General features: G+C 45.8%; 1 protein-coding gene across 1 annotated transcript in view; it reads left to right on the top strand.

Moving 5' to 3' along the window:
- Nucleotides 1-2,610: 2,610 nt before the first annotated feature.
- cables2b (Cdk5 and Abl enzyme substrate 2b) overlaps nucleotides 2,611-12,500 on the top strand; it is a 17,437-nt gene continuing 7,547 nt past the window's right edge. Inside the window, exons 1-2 of the mRNA XM_034591192.1 lie at nucleotides 2,611-3,205; nucleotides 12,107-12,202. Of these exons, the coding sequence (XP_034447083.1) occupies nucleotides 2,637-3,205; nucleotides 12,107-12,202 (665 nt within the window). The 5' untranslated portion in view covers nucleotides 2,611-2,636. The remainder of the gene's footprint in view (nucleotides 3,206-12,106; nucleotides 12,203-12,500) is intronic.

The following is a 12,500-nucleotide window of genomic DNA, read 5'->3' as shown; positions in this document are numbered from 1 at the left end:
AAACATTCAACTTTCTCAATTCTTCAAAAACCTTCAGCTCTTTCAAAAGTATCTACTTCTTCATACTTTGTGAGGCTTCATCGAAGTTTGAAGTTCACGTCCGGCTCAGCTGCAGAACAGACGGGCTTTCTTAGGAAGGAAAGAAAGCCTCATTAGCAGGAGCTTTGTACGACTCTGAGTGCAGCTCCTCGTGTGTTGACTCTGTACCTACAGTATTCTTCAAGCAGGTGGATTTACAAAATAGAAATCCTCAAAACAAGAGAAATAATCTGGGTCAGGTAACTCCTCGGATTAAATTAGACGTGACAAGTCGTTATCTTGGGAAACCAAAACCTTCTCCACCAGAGAAACATAGCAAAGGTTCAATCATTAATCCAGTCCAATATTTCTATTGGACTGGATTAATGATACTCTCTCTTCCAGTTCTGCACTGATCCATTATTCTGGCAGCATCATTATGACCTGCTCCTCTGACCTCGGCCCTTTGCTCTACATCAGAGAGAGAGAGAGAGACAGTGCACCATCATTATGTAATAGAACAATACTGTGTGTCATCAGCTGTGTGTGTGTGTGTCTCTCTGTGTGTGTGTGTGTGTGTGTGTGTGTGTGTGATATAAACGTGATCTGTATCAGATTACAGCTCTGTAATCTCTGCAGACATCCATGTGTCATCGTTTACAATCATATCCTCATCATCCTACATGACACACACACACACACACACACAAACACACACTTTTAGTTTTACTGTTAATATTTGTTTGGCGTTTTTATTTTGTTCGTCATCTGAAAAGATTTGCTGTGATGTACGAAAAGTTATGTATGAATACAGTTGTATTGATTGATAGAACAGACACAATGTGCTTTTTAAAGTTGGTGTTTGTTAAAAATTCAATTGAATCTAAGTTTAGTTTTTTGTCATTTGTCAAACAGAAATATAATAAAATCCCAATCCGAAGAGTCACTGAACTCAGACTCTGGATTGTGCTGCCCACTAGTGGCGTCTCTGTGTTTTTAACAACTTGAGCAGCACGTTGCTCTGAAGTTTATTAAAATGTTTCATCACAGCTCGACTGGAAATGATGACAACATCCGAGTTTAACAAACACAGTTCAACACACAGACCTCGCTGCAGCGACACAGAGGTGTCTCTGTCATGTCCACGAGGACGAGGGTCACTGTGTCTCCACATCCTTCATATGTATCATCACAGATAATAGGACATGACTTCACTCAAATGAAAGTTAAATTCCTCTGAGATCAGACTGAATGACATGAGGCCAGTTGGAGATTTGCGTCCTGCAGGTCATTTGTGGTTCATGTTGCTGTGCAGGACAGGGTCAGGGGACGATAAGTGACACACTCAGGGATTAAATGATCCTGCAGGTTATATTTAGCAGGGTAACAATCATCCTACACATCGTGCTCGCAGGTTCACTGAGCTCAGTGATGCTGTCAGTGCAGAAAAGAAAGAATGTTGTTTCTTTGGCTCAGACCTACAAACCTGTCCTGAAGGAAACCCAACCCGGTTGGTGCGTCCTGGTCAGCAGAGCATATCCACGAGGACTTCTTTGCACCGACTGGGATTTGTTCATTGACGCCTGCTCCGCTTTGGATGAACTAATAATTCCCAGGAAATTCATTTCATGTTTTTCCAAACAACAAACCATGGGTGTCTAAATCTCTTAAAAACATTATTAATCAGAGGAACATCCGTCAGGACACAGTGTCACAGTGACTCTGTGATTGGGTCCCTACTCACTGACACTGATCCTGGTGGTGGAGGATTTAACGACTGGTGTAAATGTTCTTTCTTCAATATGAATGTGTCCAAAACCAGCGCAAGGTTTGATTCTTGTTTTATTGAGTCTGTTTGAACCTCCTCTTGTATCTGCTGGTTTGGGTCATTAACCCTGAAGAAGAAGAACAGACATATGGTGAAGATGTGCTTGAAGGAAACGTCTGAGCGACCTCTCAGTCTTATGCAGAGTTAGAAGGAGAGCTCAGTCTATACTTATCGAACATGGTCCTCCCCGTTCACACAAGCTGCTGCCATCTGCTCGTAGGTTTACAGAATCTAACCAAGATGCAAGACTTTGAGGCGTAAGATCTCGTTGGCCTCATTAACAGCAACAAGTAATCTTCACTCTCTTCTTACAGCTGCATTTGTGTATTTATTCTCTGCTGGCTTTAACACTCATTGGCTCACAGGGACGATGACGTTTACCTTAAATGTTTGCCAAAGGACAACAAATGTATTAATTAAAGACATTTACTTGTTAAGTAGAGTTTGTTGTTTTGTCTGAGTTGAAGTATCTTCCTCTAACACTGAATGAATATAATAATTATAATTATGTTTTTCTCTTCATTTAAGAGAAGAAGATATTTCATTTGGCAGCAAAGTAAATAAACAGTAGGAATCTGAATCAAGTCTAAATATATATTTATAGTAATGTCAGTAAATTCCTTCAGTTTATTTACGTTGTTTTTCCAAAGCATGGCCCGAAGGTTCCGGCTCCTGACGTCATGGCGCAGTCCCGCCTGGGCCAATGAGCGCAGAGGGGGCGTGTCCGGGTGTGCGGCCGTATGAATAGGTCTGACAGAGGGGGCGGGGTCACTTCCTCAGCAGCGGGGACATGGCGGCGGCTGCTGCCGTCACCGCCACCGGGAGGAGAGCGCTCTGCACCCGGGAGCTGAGCCGGAGGAACCGGGAGCACTCCCGCCGGAGACAGGCGGCCCTCCTGTTCCTCAGCAACATCTCTCTGGACGGACGCCCGGTCCTCAGCCTCCCGCTGGAGAATGGGGGCAGCCGCCACAGGGAGACCGAGCTGGAGGCAGCAGAGTCCGGCTGTGCGGCGGCGGCGGCCGGGCTGTGTCCGGAGGCGGGGACCGGGACCAGCTACCGACCGGTCCCCGGCTTATTAGCGTCCGTGAGCTGCGGCAGCGTCGACCCGACCCCGAGGACGGGGCTCCCCGTCCTGCCTATCCTCGTCCTGCCGTCCGACCCCGGGTTGAACGACGAGGGGAGCGCGGAGCTGCTGCTGGACGGCCGCCGAGGCTCCTTCCCTTCCCCGGGGAACCGCAACCTGCTCTCCCCGTCCCCGTCCAACGTCAGCCTGCTCCCATCGCCGCTGGGACCGCGGAAGTCCTCCACCCTGCTGTCGGTCCAGAGCTGTAACTCGGTGTCCTCGGAGCCGAGACAGAGGTGAGGGTCCCGGCTGAGTGTCCTTCTTCAGTCCGGTCAGGCTGATTGTTGTTTGGGTCTGTGTGCCCGGAGCTGCCCACATCACAACCCGGCTAGAGGGACTGGAGGACCGGGGGGGACACCGAGACACACAGAGACACACAGACAGACACACACACACACAGACACACACACACACACGCACACACAGACACACACACACACAGACACACACACGCACACACACACACACGCACACACACACGCAGACACACACACGCACACACAGACACACACACACACAGACACACACACGCACACACACACACACGCACACACACACGCAGACACACACACACACACAGACACACACGCACACACAGACACACACACACACACATACGCACACAGACACACACACACACAGACACACACACGCACGCACACACAGACACACACACACAGACACACAGACGCACGCACGCACGCACACAAACACACACAGACACACACACACAGACACACACGCACGCACACACACACACAGACGCACACACACACACACACACACACACACACACACTGGACTGACTGTATCTGGACTGACTGTATCTGGACTGACTGTACCCAGACAGCATGTATCTGGTCTGTATCTGGACTGACTGTATCTGGACTGACTGTATCTGGACTGACTCGATCTGGACTGACTGTACCCAGACAGCATGTATCTGGTCTGTATCTGGACTGACTGTATCTGGACTGACTGTATCTGAACTGACTGTATCTGGACTGACTGTACCCAGACAGCATGTATCTGGTCTGAATCTGGTCTGTGTGTGACCTGGACTCTCCTCGGTCCTCCTCAGTGTTTGTGGAGCGGCTCCAGACTCTCTGGTGATCTTGAGGATCTCTCCAGATAGTGAAGGCAGTTCAGAGTGTGTCCCTGGTCCTGGTTTGGATCTGGAGGTCACAGTCAGCTGTTGGCCTCTGAATGTGCTGAGTCATGTTGTGAGGAGTGCTCGGTCATGATAACACCAGGTGAAGACTTTAGAGACCAGGATCACTCACTTTATCTCAGAGAAGCTTCCAGAGGAAACACTTCATCTCAGATGTAGTGAAAGACGACTCTGTTCTTGTTCTTGAACATTGTTATTAATATATTTTTAGAAACATGTATATTTAGTCCATCTGATTGTAAACAAACAACAATAATAAACTATTAATATGGTACATTTCAGTAGGAATCAGTCAAAATCAGTTTGTGGATCAACATGAGGGCAGAAGCAAACTAAGAAGTGTAGAAATGTTACAGATGAGAAATGAATAAAAACAAAATAAAACTCTCAGTAGAGCTCATAACCTCAAAAAACGTTTTATCTCACAATGTTAAAGGAAGAGATAAAATACATATTCCTGGATCTATGTCAAACTTGAATTTAAGAGTTATTTCCTGACCATGTCCCATCCTTCCACTGAGTTCTGTGAAAATATGTTTACTAGTTCAATCCTCTGACAAACAATCATACACATTTACACGGGTGAAAACAGAAACTCCTTGTTCTAACATTCAAATAACATCAGTTATTAAAAAGGATCAGTTTGAATGGGAGGATCCTCCTGTTCCTCTTGGAGCTCAGGCCGGAGCTGGTCGTTCTAAACTTAAAGTGAAAGAATTCAAACATAGTTGGTATTATAGTCAACTGGGTTTCTAACTTGCTGTGTAACAGAAAAACGTGACTAAAGCAGAAACCTGCTGAAGAAGCTGCTGCCTTCGTAAAAGAGACGAGAACAAAGACCAGCAGACGAATCTCAGGTGTTTACTGTCGTCTGCTGAGAGACGAGACAGATGCAGCAGCAAGAGAACAAGAGGTTGATTTTCTGTGTCTGTGTGTGTCTGTGTGTGTCTGTCTGTCTGTCTGTGTGTGTCTGTGTCTGTGTGTGTGTGTCTGTGTCTGTGTGGGATCAGCTTGGTCACCGTGTTGGCAGCGTATCAAACCCAGAGAGTGTCAGCTCTGCAGAGATAAACCCAGATTAACCTATTTACACCGAACAGGGAAATTAGCAGCTGATAACAGCTCATCAGTCAGACTGCAGTCATCTGTAACTCCTGCTGTTTGACTTCATCTGATCCAGATTATTATTCACTGCACACGCGCCACACTATGTTTCAGAATTACTGATGATATTATTTTCATTATGCGGAAAAAAACGTTCCTGGATCTGCACCTGAATTCAAAGAGTTCTTCTCTGAGCCGTAGGACTGTGTAATCCTGCAGCCAGTCAGACAGACGGGGGGGGGGGGGCTCAGAGGTAACACTCAGTGACATCAGAGTTTTGTGTTTGCTGCCAACATGAACCCTGGAACTATGTTTACCTTTATATGTAATGAAGGTAGAGTTAGGTGTGTTGTTTCCCATGAGTCACTCCCAGTGAAATGCACAGCTGTTTACTGTCCTGAGGAGTTCAGTAATAACTAATGGTGGAATACTTATCACTGTGGATTGAAGCATGATTCACCAGAAGCCCGTTCTCCGTGGAAGCGCTCGTCCTGTCATCAGAAAGCTGCCGCTCAGCGAGAGGAGCTGTGGCTGGGGAGGTGGTTCCTGTGATGGGAGAAGATTTGAACTCCTCTTCACCTCCACACCTGTTGGGATGAAGTGGCCGATCGTGTTCTGTTTAGTCTCTGTCTGTTTACAAGGTGTGTGAAGTCCTTCCAGCCACTAACCAGTCCTTCCAGCCACTAACCAGTCCGCCAACTGGTTCACTAGGTGAGCACACACAGTGGAGCTGGTGAGCTGGTGCTCTGCTGTGCAGTGTGTGAGCACACTGGACTGGTCATGAGCACAGTGAGGGGACGGAGCTTTGTGACGACAGCTTTGATCGTGCAAAGGAAGTTGAGTTTTCTGGACCAGCTTCATTCATAGTTTTCATGAATGTTTTGGTCGGTTTATTTAAATTCAGGCCAGGCTCGTATTTACTTTTACTGACATTTCTGTGTTTTAACTGCAGATATTTCTTTCAGTCCATGACTTTGGTTCTGGAGGTTCTGTATGTGAAAACACAAATATCAGAGTCAGTTGCTCTGGACATTTTCTGGAACTGTTCTTGTAAAATGTCCAAGTGTCCGAGTTGTCTCACTCGTCCATCTCACTCAGGTAACTGTCGGTCTTCTTCTCCCAGTGTCCGAGCTCAGAGCTGCTAAACTGTTTTAGTCCTTTTATTGTAGTAAAAATTTCATGAAACTCGCTCTCGGGTAAATAAATGAATTAATGTCAAACTCCACACTTATCAAGGTCGGTACATAAGTGAATTCAGCTCTTCATGTCCATCATGTCTTGTCTCCTTCATGATATATGATTCAGGCTCATTCTGGGCAGACTGACCGGGACCATGATCCAATTAGGACGTCAGGTCGAGTCCTCAGTGGGTGAACTTTGAGGGATTAATCAGAGCCGTGTCATCTGGACTCTGGACTAGATGAACAGTCCCGAACTGATCATCACGCCAAGAATTCCCCACAGGGCTCTTGGCTCAGGTTGTTTCCGCTGCCCGATGCTATTCTTAGTTAACTGGATGTCAGCTGTCATCACACAAATATAAACCACTGCTTCTGAACCTGTTCACACAGCAAGAGCTGAAACATCAGACCGGTGACAAGGAAAGGAGGTTAGTGCGCAGTCATATACACAGTGAGTGTCCAGCTCTTTACCTCTAAGGGAGTTCCGGGTCTCATTTATAACCGCTGCGTCCGCAGAAAACCGGACCTGAAACGTGCGCACGCCACTTCTCACGCAGACGTTGGGATTTATAAAAACAAACTTGACGGGAAAATGTTTGCATTTCCACGCAAACTCTGACCCATGCGTACGAACGTTTTGGAGACGGGAAAGTGGCGGTGCAGACGTGAGGTGGTGAACTGAAGCCAGATCATTGACATTAAAACCAACAGCTTTATTTGTGCTCGTTAGGGGTGTGCGATGTATATCGTCTACGATAATATCTTAATTGTTGTTTTAACGATGTGCGAGCTCATGTTATCGAGTAAAAAAAATAAATAAGTAAAACTGCATGACACAGCGTTAGCCATGCGTCATGCAGTCGGCCCACATGCTAGAGTTAAAGGGCCCATATTGTGTAAAATACATTTTCTGGGCTTTTACTATCTGTAATGACTTGAAGGGCCAGTAGGGGGCCTCAGAGTATGAAAACAGTCACTCCGGACTTTTTCACTCATTCTAAGAAATGTGTGGTTGAAACATCTCGTTTCGTTCTTCCTCCCCCGTACGATGTCAAATGGGATCGCAGTCTTCACTCAGCCCCCCCCAGCCGGTACCAGTCCAGACTCCTTTACCAAGCTCCCTCTCACTCTCACACACAAACACACACAAACGTTGACTCTGTGTGAGTTGTTTTGTTACTGAATTTGTTGCCTGAAGCAAAAATCGTATCAGATTCAGCAGGAACGCTGGTTGGAGTAGAGTTAGACACACCTGCCTGGACGACACACACAGACACACACACACAACTTATAAGAACAAACAAACCTGTGTGTGTGTGTGTGTGTGTGTGTGTGTGTGTGTGTGTGTGTGTGTGTGTGTGTGTGTGTGTGTGTGTGTGTGTGTGTGTGTGTGTGTGTGTGCTTGTCTAAACATGCATGCCTCTCCAGTGAAAACAGCTGAATCTGCCACCACACCCTTAACATACAGACGACTTCCCTTCTCTACGCTTTCAGCTCGTGTCGTTGCCGTCCTGTGGTGATGATGTCATTTACAGTTCATGTAATTTACATTTCATTGAGCTGACGCTTTTATCCAGAGCGACTCACAATAAGAGCATCAACCATGAGGGAACAACCCAGAGCAACAAGAATCAAGAAAGTAACATTTATTGGGCTGGGGTGTGAGGTTTGACCATGTCCTGGATGTAGACTGGACCTGATCCCTTCACCGTACCAAGTACTAGTGTTTTGAAACGGATTGCAATAGTCTAGGTGGGAGATGACCAGAGCCTGGACCAGAGCCTGGACCAGATCCTGGACCAGAGCCTGGACCAGATCCTGGACCAGAGCCTGGACCAGAGCCTGTGCCGCCCTCTGAGTGAGAAGGGGGCGTATCCTCCTGATGTTGTACAGCATGTATCTACAGGAACATGTTGTTACAGTAATGTGGCAGTGAGGGAGAGTTGACTGTCGAGTGTCACACCCAGGGTCCTACAGGTCTGGGGGGGGGGGGTTAGCACGGAGCTGTCAAAGGTAATAGTCAGGTCATTGTGGGAGGAGCCTTTCCCTGGAAGGAAAAGTAGTTCGGTCTTGTCAAGGTTGATTTTCAGGTGGTGTGCATTTTAACATCGCATTTTAAAATCGACTTTGATTATTTATCTTGCTCCATGTCCCGTTTGCTGACATGGAGGAGAAGGGGACTATGAGCTGTACTGCAGCCAGCCACCAGGGGGTGTTTGAGATGCTTTGCTGATGTGACCGTGTGGACATGAAGCTGATAGTGTTACTTCACATAATGATTCAAAGAGCCCGACTATTATAGATATTTTTATTTTTAGATATACTGGGGAGTACATTTCTGAAACCAGTATATCGGCTAATAAATACATAGTATAAATACTGTGTATGTGTATTTAAATCTTCTACACGTCGTGCCTGTTTCTGGAGTTGTTGTTTGTGTTGGAGATGAAACACAAACTGAGGAGAGGAGATATATTCATTTTTTTTGTAGATCAGGCAGAAGGAGAAGCAGGAGGAGTTAATCTGGTGATGTAAGACACAACAGGCATGCTGGGTAATCTTCTGTGTGTGTCTGCTGTGTGTGAGGATGAGGATTGAGACAGCAAGACGTTTAATCTATGGTCTGTGTGTGTGTGTGTGTTGGGGGGTAAAGATTTAGTCTTTAGTGTGTGTGTGTGTGTGTGTGTGTGTGTGTGTGTGTGTGTGTGTGTGTGTGTGTGTGTGTGTGTGTGTGTGTGTGTGTGTGTGTGTGTGTGTGTGTCCTATTTTGAGCTAAAACAACAGCAGTGGTTATTAATATAACTGTGGTTCACTCTGACCTGGACTCGCTGTTTCCTGTTATTTCACGTTCACATACACCTGCTGCTCTCAGACACAACTTCTTCAGTTTATTGGCCGGTGGCAACATATGATGTTGGTTATGGTTCATATGAGCTCAACCCTCATATGTTTCTAAATATAATCAACAAAATAATCTTTGTGTTAAAAAGTGGAGTCAGAAATGTCCTTGTGCTGTGCGGGTTGTTGGTTCAATCCCCACAGAGGAATGTGTCTTTTAAAAACACTGATCATCCTTTGCTAAGAGAAGTGGCTCGCTGGATGTGTTCCGTTCCAACGGAAGGAAAACTCCCCACAACATGTCGGTGAGATAAAGCCGACTGGTTCTCATGGAAACTGGTCGGACTGGGTCCATCAGGAGTTGTGGGACATTTGTTTTCACAGATCCTAAACTTAAAGATAACTGATAACTGACTCTGGTAAACCCGTCATGTTTAATGTCCGTCACACTCTGTCATCATCATCATCGTGTGTGTGGGGATCTTTGTGGTCCATCCAAAAATTAAGATTGTAGGTGTCAATCATGAGATCAGTGAATGACTGTCATTACTGCTGGAACACTGCTCATTGTACGTGAGCCTCAGTGCGATTCTGTGACCAACTAAGAACGTCTCGTCAGCTTTCTGATTTACTTTCGGATAGGTTCTCATTTTAATCATCATTTTGTACAATTATTTTATCACGACAAACTTTTTGCTGCTTGTGTTCACATCATATCTTTTCTTTTAAACAAGATCTGTAGATCTGGTGGTTCGATCCCCGGCTCCTTCAGGGTTAAATCGCTCTATGAACGTGTGAATATCTAAAGTTCTTTGATGGGTTGATGACACACACACACACACACACACACACACACACACACACACACACACACACACACACACACACAGGGTAATAAGGCAACTTTATTTTGTGGATGCTGGCAGTTGAAAGTCGGAGTCAGGCGGCTGCAGGATCCTGCTCAGAGGCTCTTCTGATGTAAGAAAACACTACGAGCTGCTCTAAATGTGTCACAGCAGCCATTTTTGGGTTTATCTTAAATACCAGACATCATCATCATCATCATCATCGCTCTGGGCCACGGGCTCTGTTCCCACACAACAGAAACATTCCAGAACGACTGTTCCCATGGAACTGGGAATGTGAGCCCGACCACAGTAGACACCGATAATAATAATAACGTATAGAACCTTTCACGGGACCCGAGGACGCTTCACATATGTCTGTGAGGACCAAACAGAAGTAATCCTCCAAAACAGGATCGAATAAACAGCAGGGTGGAACATTAACGGAGGGCCTTCGTGAAGAGGTGGAAACCACTAGAAACACACTTTTGAATAATACATCTGGAAAAGTGTCATTGTCCTGGGTATTTTGACTTGCTGTCAGTATTATGACATCATCTTTGCAGCATTCAGTGTATTTATGGATCTGAAGGATGGAGATCGATTTGCTGTAACATTGTGTGAACACGGTGAGAAGGTTTAACACATGATCAACCTTTGATTTGAGGGATAAGTGTTTTTGGTGGAATGTTGAAGGTCCGGCAGAGGGCAGATCATCCTTCACACCTGGTAGTAATGTCTGGCCTGAGAGATGTGAACCCATGTGGTCAGAGTTAAGTCTGTCCACGCTGGTCACGCATCCTGAATCTGTTTCCTGTGACCATGTGGTCAGAGCTCACTTCTTGCTCTATATTTCGATCCGCACATAGATTTCTCAAGGAAGGGTGTGAACCGATAGAGGTCAGAGGTCATCAGCTGAGTGGGTGGTCCTTCATATGTGACCCAGGAACCCCCCCCCCCCCCCCCCGTGTGTGAGTGATCAGACTCATTAAATCCAAGTCAGTTTTATTTGTATAGCACCAAAGCACAACATGATCTCAACGCACTTTACATGATAAGGTTGAGACCTTAAAAACACATCTAACCATCCAGATGTTATTACAGCTTCTTCAAACATCTGCATAGCAACGAGTCACACAGCAGTGATTTAAACTTCATGTGGTGCGGAATCATCCGACCAGCGATTCAAAAACAGTAACAGATGCTGCGTGTGTGTCTGTGTGTGTCTGTGTGTGTGTGTCACAGTTGTATTACTGCTTTGTATCTCAGGAGAAAGTCTGAGTGTTCTGCTTGTGGCTCCGATCAGCTTCCACCATAAGTCCCCCCCCCCCTTTAAGGGACTGTTTGGGGGTTAAGACTCGGTCTTAGGGTTTAGGGGTTAGGGTTTAGGGGTTAGGGTTAGGGTTTAGGGTTTAAGGTTTAGGGGTTAGGGTTTAGGGGTTAGGGTTTAGGGGTTAGGGTTAGGGTTTAGGGTTTAAGGTTTAGGGTTTAGGGTTTAGGGTTAGGTATTTAGTTTGGATGGTTAGGGGCTGGGAAGGAGTGTCCTCACTTAGACAGCTGTACAAACGTGTGTGTGTGTGTGTGTGATGTCAGTAATGTTATATAACTGCTGCCATGAGGTCTGTTGTTTTAATCCATGAGGACGACAGCAGCACGACCCAGCTCATAACCTGACCTTCAGCAGACACACACACACACACAACCTCAGCTTCAGCATCACAAATCAATAATCCAATCCATAACATTTCTTTATTCACAAAGATTTAAATGTAAGAAGCGAGTTTGTCCTGTGGTTTTGCTGTGACCACTGAAAACTCCTCACACCCCTTTAAGGAGCCTGGGTTTTAATTGTATTTTTTGTTGGAAGGAGCCTTTGGTCTGAACCTATAATTAATTTTAACACCCTGGTCTTTTATTCGTCCACAGAGATAGTTGTGTCTGTGTGAGAATGTGTGTTTCTTATACTAACAAATGTGTCATTAATCTGTGTCTCTTCCTCAGGACTCGTAATTTCTCTGGTGGTTCTCCCAGACCTCGACAGACCAAGAAGATCCACTTCGTCAAAAACATGAAACAGTACGACACGAGAGGCAGCAGGTGAGACAAGCACATGTAGTAATAATAACTTTATGTGTATCGCACTTATCTAAACGAGGTCACAAAGTGCTTCACACAAAAGTCTGATTTAAGAGACAAATCAGAACATAGAAAGGTCAAGAGAGAGGAGAGAGAGATCAGGAACATCACACTTGAACTCTATAAGACTGATTGTTGGAATGAAAATAAAATAATTACAAGTCGCATGTTAGAAATGCTTTCCTATAAAAACAAGTTGTGAGCAGCGGCGGTGTGGGCGTCCCCGGCCCCGGCGGTGTGGGCGTCCCCAGCCCTGCCC

This window comes from Hippoglossus hippoglossus, chromosome 7, assembly GCF_009819705.1.
Source record: "Hippoglossus hippoglossus isolate fHipHip1 chromosome 7, fHipHip1.pri, whole genome shotgun sequence".
NCBI lineage: Eukaryota > Metazoa > Chordata > Actinopteri > Pleuronectiformes > Pleuronectidae > Hippoglossus > Hippoglossus hippoglossus.
The sequence above is the reverse complement of the archived record's forward strand: the minus strand, read 5'-3'. Positions and strand labels throughout refer to the sequence as shown.